The sequence below is a fragment of the Scylla paramamosain genome, unplaced genomic scaffold (genome assembly GCF_035594125.1).
Source record: "Scylla paramamosain isolate STU-SP2022 unplaced genomic scaffold, ASM3559412v1 Contig79, whole genome shotgun sequence".
Taxonomy (NCBI): Eukaryota; Metazoa; Arthropoda; class Malacostraca; order Decapoda; family Portunidae; genus Scylla; species Scylla paramamosain.
The window spans coordinates 320,001-329,644 of record NW_026973744.1 but is presented as its reverse complement, the minus strand read 5'-3'; the positions used below and the strand labels follow the sequence as shown (position 1 = coordinate 329,644).

At 44.0% G+C, this 9,644-nt stretch overlaps 1 protein-coding gene across 1 annotated transcript in view; it reads left to right on the top strand.

Moving 5' to 3' along the window:
• The first annotated feature begins 1,242 nt into the window (after positions 1-1,242).
• Positions 1,243-9,644, top strand: part of LOC135098765 (uncharacterized) — an 11,158-nt gene continuing 2,756 nt past the window's right edge. Inside the window, exon 1 of the mRNA XM_064001158.1 lies at positions 1,243-1,933. Within this exon, the coding sequence (XP_063857228.1) occupies positions 1,243-1,933 (691 nt within the window). The remainder of the gene's footprint in view (positions 1,934-9,644) is intronic.

The window sequence follows — 9,644 nt, the reverse complement described above, 5'->3', positions numbered from 1 at the left end:
GGGTGGTGTGGGTAGTTGGGGGGTAGAGTAGGTCCACTCATCTACCCTCTCCCCCTCCCCCTAAAGGCTATTAATTCTAGGCGCCGCTTATGAAATGCTGCGGCGCGAGTCTTGTAATAGTTAGATTTAAAATGGTACATTCTGAAATTGTGCCTCGATACCCGCCCAGCTCACTTTCTCTATCTTTGTGTGTGTGTGTGTGTGTGTGTGTGTGTGTGTGTGTGTGTTACTAAATGCGTATCATCGTAAAAAAGAACATTTCCCCCCAATATTTTTACCAAGTTTTGCTTTGGGAATACTTTTGTAATTGCATAGTATTGTCCCCTCCTCCTCCTCCTCCTCCTCCTCCTCCTCCTCCTCCTCCTCCTCCTCCCGGTATGCGGGTGATTTCCCGGTATGCGGGTGATCATAGCTCACCTCAGGGAAATTGACCACCCTGCCGTGCATAGTCTCAGGCCACCCTTGGACAAGGTGTTAACCTGGTAAGTCCCCCGGGCCAGGGTTACGGTGAAGCCACTGGGCAGCAGCAGTGGTGGATTGGACTGCAGGCAGATGATCCCTTGACGGGACAATGGCTGGAGTTCCAAGGTCCTAGTTAGCTGGACCATGCCTTAGCTTTAGTTAGCTGGGGGCTGCGGTTTAGAGAAGTGTGGCGGTCTCTACACTAATTTAGCCTCCCTGGGAACCAGTTGTTGATGTGAGTCACCCGCCTCTCCCTTGCTAATGGCGGTCCTTTCATCTCTATCCTTCATAATGACTGGTTCTCATTATTTTTCCATCCTTCTCTCATACTATACAAGGAATATTTCAGTTTCTTGGTCTCTCTGGAAGTGCGTCTGATAGTCTCTAGAGTCGGTGGAGAACACCTGGCGACAGGTGCCACCGGCCAGGCCTCGCAAGGGTCGCAGAGGTGTGTCAGACGTGGCTGAAGGTGGGGTTGGGTGCTGGTTCCGTTCCCCCATCTTGCCCACTTTGCCTAGAGTGACTACGCCGGCCCCACTCTATGGGACAGAACTGTGAGGACAATAGCTGCAAGCGCCGGGTTGTGAAAGTCTCACTCGTGTCCGAGACTCTAGGCAAGCGATTGGTCTTTATGGTATTTTCAAGACCCTGTGGGAGCTAACTCCCAGTGTTGGAGGCATCCAACACAGCAGTATCTGATTTCCATGCATAAACTTTTCATTTGCTCAATTTATGGTCACATCTTATCTGAAATTTCGAAAGTGCTCTGATTAATCAGTCATGCCTTCTCTTCTCAGACAATGCGAAGCCTGTCGTGGCAGGTTTGCCCCTCAGTATTTTAGAAATTCTTCTGCCTGCAGGTTGTGTCACCTCAATAGCAAGGTAGAGAGACTCAACGAGAAATACGAGGAGAAGTGCAAGCAGTATGAGGACGTCGTGCAACAGCTAGAAGCACTAAAAGAGTTCGTTGTCTCTAATACAGGTTGCACCTCCACAGATGTTGTTCCTGCCATCCCTGACAGACCTGCCTCCTCCACTCTAGGGGCTCCTGCCCGCCCACATGCTGAGCTTGCAGAGTCACCATTCATATTAGTCAAAAATCGTGCCACCACCACTAATGTTAAAAACTTTTTGCCCATCTCAACACACAACAGGTACCAGATCCTAGCTGAAGAGGAGGAAGATGCACAAGAGACGAGACTGGTCGGAGACTCAATAGTCAGAGGTCAGCTCTCTGAGTTCTGTGGCAGGGCTCGTAGGACACGTAAGCGTCTGTGCATGCCTGGTGGACGCTTAGACGACATCACGGCAGCATGTGACGAGGCAGCCTGCGGATCTAACAATAACACCCTCTTTATTATTCACGCAGGTACAAATGATGTTGAAAACACTAGGTCTGAAGAGCTCATGGAAAAGTTCAAGAAGATGATACAGCGCTTCAAAACTAAATCCAATAATATTATTGTTTCAGGTATCCTCCCCCGCATCAGGGCACCGGCTGTCTTCTACAACAGAGCCTTCAGCACTAACAGCCGTCTCCGTTCTCTTTGCACAGAGGAAGGTGTAGACTTTGTTAATCTATGGGACAACTTTTATAATAAACCTTCTCTATTTCAGCCGGATGGTTTACACCTAAATGGAATTGGAGCAGCACGACTTGGTAGACTCCTTAGTAATAAAGTTTCTATTTTCAGACCAAAAAACGACCAGCAAGATCGTGTAGCCCCAGGCTCTTAGTAGCCTCCTCGCGCAACCCAACCTCCATGTGCAACACTATAAAAGCTTGCCTAATCAACGCTCGCAGCCTTAGAAATAAATTTTCAGATTTAGAAACCCTGGCAGCTGTAGAAAACTACCACATTATTGGTATTACTGAATCTTGGCTGAACTCTGCAAACAGAGACTTTCTTGCGGAATACAACTTGCCAGGTTATGAAATGTTCAGCAGTGAAAGAAAAGACAGGATAGGTGGCGGTGTATTGCTGTATGTAAAAGCCAGTCTTCAGCCAACCATACTAAAAACCGAAAAGATTAACAATATAGATTCAGTCTTCTTGCATTTAAGAGTACGTTCTAAGAAAACTGCTATAGGTCTTATTTATAGGCCTCCGGTTCACAATGTTTCCTCCGATAAGAATTTACAAGATCAAATCACTGAAATAAGTAACACTTTTGATACAGTCATCTGTGGAGACTTCAATCTACCTGTTAACTCATGGGGAAATCCACTTAACTCTCACTCTGGTCACGACTTGTATAATAATTTATTAGAATGTTCCCTAAAGCAACACGTTCAAGGACCCACACGAGGTGACAACATATTAGATCTTGTTCTTTCAACAAACGATGACTTAATATCTAACGTTAATATTGGTCCTGAATTTAGTACAAGTGACCACAAGATTGTCTCCTTTAACATCAACCTTCAAGCATATAAGGACATTGTTAGCAACGAAAAAGTTTTCATATATAAAAAGGAGACTACGACAGACTCAGGTCAATTCTTTCTGTCGCAGATTGGAACGCTGAACTTGGCGAAAGTAACATTGAGGAATCATGGGCGAAATTTAAGTACATTTTAGAAGATGCTGTGAAGACATGTATCCCTATGCGTAAAAGACGTCCATGCAAGAGAAATAAACCTAAATGGTGGACAAACAAGATTGAGTCACAACTACTGCAGAAAAATCGTGCCTACCGTAAATATTTGTCCTCTCAGAATGAGGCTGATACACTAGAATACGACAGACTCCGACGCGAATCAAAAAAGCTCATTAGACAGAGTAAGAAAAATCTAGAAATGTATATTGCAAGCATTGCTAAATCCAATCCCAAAGAATTTTACAGTTACGTTCGAAATAAAAAAGTCATTACATCTCACATTAATCACATTACACTAGATAACGGTAATTTTGTCACCGGAGAAACTCAGATCGCGGACACACTGAATGATTATTTTGCTTCAATTTTTACAGAGGAAAATACTCATACAATCCCCGAACCACTCCTTATGCTCCACAACATAACCCCCTTAAGTGTCTGCGTTTTTCATGAAAACGAGATAATCAAAGTAATTGATAAGATGAAAACTGACAAAGCCTCCGGCCCAGATGGTATTGCACCACGTGTCTTGAAAGAAACTAAATTCCAAATTTGTAAGCCCCTTTCGTTGCTTTTCACCAAATCATTTAACTGCGGTAAGGTTCCCGAGGATTGGAAGTTAGCTAACGTTACCCCTATAGAAAAGAAAGGCGATAATTCACTTCCAAGTAACTACAGACCTATCAGCCTTACATCTGTAGTATGTAAACTAATGGAAACAGTAATTCGCAATAATTTAGTGAACTTTCTAGAGGAAAATGATTTAATCAATGACTCGCAGCATGGCTTCCGAAACAGACGTTCTTGTCTAACTAATCTGCTTGATTTCTTTTATGATGTTTTCACCATGTACGACGAAACAAAGGCAGTAGATATAGTGTATCTAGATTTTCAAAAGCTTTTGACAAAGTTCCCCATAAGCGGCTACTAGCTAAATTGAAGTCACATGGTATAAATGGAAAACTTCTCAATTGGCTTGAAGACTGGCTGTCTGAGAGAAAACAGCGCGTTGTTTTAAATGGTAAATTTTCAAACTGGCGAGAAGTTCTAAGTGGTGTACCACAGGGATCAGTGCTCGGCCCTGTTCTTTTCCTTATTTACGTTAATGATATCGATGAGGGTCTCACCTGCAAAGTATCTAAGTTCGCTGATGATACAAAAATAATGAATAAAGTAGTCACGTCTGAGGATAAAAGAAAATTACAATCTGATCTTGACCACTTAGCCACTTGGTCAGACAAGTGGCAGATGAGCTTCAATGTAGATAAATGTAAAGTGTTGCACATTGGTAATAACAACGATCACACTGATTACTTAATGAACGGTACCGAGCTTCTTAAGGTTAAGGAGGAAAAGGACTTGGGTGTTATAATTACCTCAGACCTCAAGTCAAGTAAACACTGCTCGGAAGTAGTTAAAACAGCAAATAAATTGGTTGGGTTTATTGGTAGGACTTTCGAATTCAAATCAGAAGGGGTAATTCTCACATTGTTTAATACACTTGTCCGACCTCTACTTGAGTATTGCGTCCAGTTCTGGTCACCCCATTACAGGAAAGATATAGACAAGCTGGAGAGAGTCCAAAGAAGAGTTACCAAGTTGATCCCACGACTGCGGAACAAGCCTTATGAGGAGCGCTTGAGGGAACTCAACTTGTTCAGTTTAGAGAAACGGCGAATGCGAGGTGACTTAATTGAATTGTTTAAGATGTGTCGGGGCTTTGATAACGTAAATGTAAACAACTATCTCATCATTGACAGTTCCAACACCACTCGAAATAATGGCTACAAGATTATAGGTAAGCGTTTCAGATCAGACGAGGCTAAGTATTATTTCTTTAATAGAATTGTAAATGTCTGGAACTCTCTCCCAGCACATATTGTCGATAGTAACACAATAGAAACTTTTAAACAAAGGTTGGACAATCACCTCGCAGCAACTCCTCATATAACGTACTTTGCGCCTACATAAAATGTTTATTTATTTATTTATTTATTTATTTATTTTTTTTTTTTTTTTTTTGTTAGTTAGTGTAGTGAATAGTATAATTTCTCTTTCATCCTTTCCTATCACATCTTAGCCTTTCCTCCTCCCTATACTCTCCTGTTTTTCCTTCCTTGATCTCTAGTGTCCTCCATCCTCTAACTCTTAGAATCTGTAGTGGTAGTGGTAGAATAGACACACAGACAGCCTCGTTAGGCCCAGTAGGGCTGTTGCTGTCTGTTCTTTCCTTTGTATTCCTTTGTATTCCTCCCTTACACTTTTCTATGCACCCAGTCGTTTCTTTGTTTCTTTTCTCCTCACCTTTTATTTCCACCTCTTTTTTTCTCTCCTGGTGGGCCTATCCTGTATTCCGCCACCTCCCCTCACACCTCGTCTTCCACTCCCCTTTCCCTTCCCTCACCCCCCCACATCTCCCTCTTCACCCTGCCCTTTCTCTCAGTCCTTTTCCCTCTTCCTATCACTCTCTTCCTGACTCTTTCTCTTCCTGCCCTCCTTTCCTCCCTTCCTCCCTTCTTCCGGGGTGACGGAGATCAAGAAGCAGACAAGTTTAATTAATGTTAAGTAAATTCTTCCATACGCGTGGCGCCGCCAAGACTGCCACACACAGCTCAATCCTTCCACCCCTCCTTCCTTCCTTCCTTCCTTCCTTACTTCCTTCCTTCCTTCCTTCCTTCCTTCCTTCCTTCCTTCTTGCTTTCTTTCTTCCTTCTATTTTTTTACGTTATTTCTCTTCGTTTCTCTTTCTTCCTACAGTTCATCGTGTTCCTCTCTCTCTCTCTCTCTCTCTCTCTCTCTCTCTCTCTCTCTCTCTCTCTCTCTCTCTCTCTCTCTCTCTCTCTCTCTCTCTCTCTCTCTCTCTCTTTCATTTCCTTCCTTTACTCATTTGTCTTCTCGCTCACATTTCTTCCACTCCTCTCTTTCTTCTCCCTTCATTCCCTCCTTGCCTTTTCATCACCACTTTTGCACCCTCCACCCTTCCTCTCTCCTTCTCTCCTCTTCCCCTCTCATTTCTTTCTTTCCCTCATCTTTATTTTCTCGCTTCATTTTTCCTTCGCTCCTCAACTCCTCAAGCTCTTCAACCCTCCTGTTTCTCCACCATTCCACCTCTCCTCCACTCCTCCACTCCATTTCTCCCAACCCTCCTCTCTCCCTTTCTATCTCTTCCTCTCCCTCCCTCAGCGTCAGAAGGCTCGTGGCGAAGACGGTGAGAAACGAGTCATGATAAAGATGGAGATGAGAGAACCTCCTCCTCCTCCTCCATTGCTAATATTTTGCCAGGGCTGGTTAGACTCTCTCTCTCTCTCTCTCTCTCTCTCTCTCTCTCTCTCTCTCTCTCTCTCTCTCTCTCTCTCTCTCTCTCTCTCTCTCTCTCTCTCTCGTTTCCAATTAGGCTTCATAGTTTCATAGTTTTTCTTCCTTGCTTCATCTTTATCTTTCATCTCCTCCTCCTCCTCCTCCAGCCTTGCAAGGACCAAAAGGTCTGTTGCTGTTTGGCTTTCCTTTGTATTCCCTTTGTATTCCTCCTTCCTCCTCCTCCTCCTTCTCCTGCCGTAGCCTTCTGCTGTGTTGTCCTGTCTCTCTTCCCTGTAGCTAGTTAGTAGTTACCAAACAGCCTTGCAAGGACCAAAAGGTTTGTTGCTGTTTGGCTTTTCTTTGTATTCCTCCTCCTCCTCCTCCTCCTCCTCCTCCTCCTCCTCCTCCTTTCCTTCTTCTTCTTCTTCTTCTTCTTCTTGTTTTTCTTGTTCTTCTTGTTCTACTTTCTGTCAGTCTGTCTGTCTGTTTTTCTGTCTGTTTGTCTGTGTGTCTGTCTGCCTTAATTTCTTCTTCTTCTTCTTCTTCTTCTTCTTCTTCTTCTTCTTCTTCTTCTTCTTCTTCTTCTTCGCTTTCTTTCTTTCTTTCTTTCTTTCTTTCTTTCTTTCCTCCTCCTCCTCTTCCTCCTCCTCGTTGGTGTTTCCTGGATCTTATTTACCTCACTTAAGCGATCATTATCTTACCATTCTTATTCCCCCTCCTCCCCCCTTCATCGTTACTCCGATTTTCCCCTCATATTTTCCGCCATTTTTTTTTTTTTTACCTCCACACATTTTCCCTCCGCTCCCTTTCCTCCCTCCTCCGCTTCTTCTTTCCCATCCTCCTTCCTTCTCTGTCCTCATAACAACTCATACACTTAGAGTATTTTGGAGATGAGAGAGAAGTGATGGAAGAAGAAGAATGGAGGAGGAGGAGGAGGAGGAAGAAGAGGAGGAGGGTGGAGTGAGTGTAAAGTAAGGAGTGAACATGGTGGAGAAAGAGAAGTGAAAAGTAGGAAGGATAGGAAGAAGAGGAGGAGGAGGAGGAGGAGGAGGAGGAGGAGGTGGAGGAGGAGGAGGAGGAGGTGGAGGAGGAGGAGGAGGAGGAGGAGGAGGAGGAGGAGGAATATTGTTCCTGTGAGAGTAGTTGTTGATGAGAGAGAGAGAGAGAGAGAGAGAGAGAGAGAGAGAGAGAGAGAGAGAGAGAGAGAGAGAGAGAATGCAATTGAAGCACGAGGAATTCTCTCCTCCCACCATTCTCCTCTCTCTCTCTCTCTCTCTCTCTCTCTCTCTCTCTCTCTCTCTCTCTCTCTCTCTCTCTCACACTGATTCACCGTAACTTCCCCTTAACCTATTTTCCCTTTTCCTGTCTCATTATTATCTCCATTCCTTCCTTCTACTTCCCCTACCTCCTCCCTCCACCTTCCCCCTTCCCTCCCTCAGTCCGACTTCTCTCTTCTTCCTCTCTTCTTTTGTTATGAATCCTTTGTTGTTGTTGTTGTTGTTCTGCTTCTACTACTACTACTACTACCACTACTACTACTACTACTACTACTACTACTACTACTACTACCTCCGTCTCGCTTCTTACCGACATCATTTTTGTCAATCAAGAAGGCGTAAAATATGTTGTAGTCATTGCAGCGCTGTTGTTGTTGCAAATGTTGTGGATGTTGCTGTTGTCGTTGTCATTTGGCATTTATAATACAGAACCGTGTTTTCTCTCAATTTCCTGTTTTCATATTCATTGTTATTTAAACTTTTAGTCTGGGCAAAATTATCTATAAAAAGTAAGTTATTTTTGGAAAGGTTTATATATTTACTCTTTTTTGTGTGTGTGTCAACTCTTCCTTTAATATTTACACACACACACACACACACACACACACACACACACACACACACACACACACACACACACACACACACACACACATATTCCTTTTTTTATTTATATGTGTATTTTTTTTGCCCAGCTCTCTTTATCCTCGCTGCTCCCGTGACTTTTTTTTAGAAACTTTTTATTGTAATCGTTTGCTTCCGTGTAATTTAAAACGCAGTTCCTTTCGCTTTTTTCTCCCCTTTCTCTGTACATTTATTTCTCTTATTTTATTGACCACCATTCCCTTCCTCCTCTTCTTCCTCCCCTTTCTACTACTATAACTCAGTGCCTCTGTCTATTTACTTTTCTCTCCCCTCTTCCTCTCTTTCTCTTACCCTCATTCTCTCTCTCATCTTCTCCCACCCTGCTTTCCATTCTTCTCCTCCCATATCCTTCCCCATACTCTTTCCTGTCTTCCCTTCCCTCATTCCCCCTGTGTTACTTTTAATTTAATTTTCTCACTCCCCATTTTCTTCTCTCTCTCTCTCTCTCTCTTTTCTGTATTCTATAGTTCATATCCCCCCCACACACACAGTCACCATTCTCTCTCTCTCTCTCTCTCTCTCTCTCTCTCTCTCTCTCTCTCTCTCTCTCTCTCTCTCTCTCTCTCTCTCTCTCTCTCTCTCTCGTTAACTAAGGTCGGACGAACATCGCAGTTTATTGAAATTCCAGTTGATCGCTGATGCTTTGCTTCAACTACCACATGTGTGTATGTGTGTGTGTGTGTGTGTGTGTGTGTGTTAGGAATAGTACGAAACACCGTCAGGAAAGGAAGGGTTGAGAACAGGTGAGGTGAGGGCAGGTGAAAGGAGAAGTTTTCAATCACAGGTGAGGCGGAAGGAAGGAAGGGAAGGGAGGCAGGGAGGCAGGCAGGGAGGGAGGGAGGGAAGGGGGCGCCTGATATCCGGGATGCTGGGAGGTGCAGCTTCCGGCGGCAGGAAAATGAAGGGAAGATGTACGAAGGAAGGGAGGAAGGAAGGGGTGAGACTGAAAGGGAAGGTTCTGCTGGAAAGGGATTATGGGGAGGAAAGGATGATCGTGTGTGTGTGAGAGAGAGAGAGAGAGAGAGAGAGAGAGAGAGAGAGAGAGAGAGAGAGAGAGAGAGAGAGAGAGAGAGAGAGAGAGAGAGTCAGGTGAGAAGTTGAAAGGGAGGGAGATTCGGTGAGTCACTCTCTTTAGCATTCAGTTGTGTGAAAGTTCCTCGTGTTATTTAGTTGAGAGCGTAGGTAACTCTCTCTCTCTCTCTCTCTCTCTCTCTCTCTCTCTCTCTCTCTCTCTCTCTCTCTCTCTCTCTCTCTCTCTCTCTCTCTCTCTCATAGGAATTTTTCAAGAAGTGAGAGTTTAAGGTGTAAGAAACGATGAATGGTGGTGGTGGTGGCGGTGGTGGTGGTGGTGGTTTGTTAATT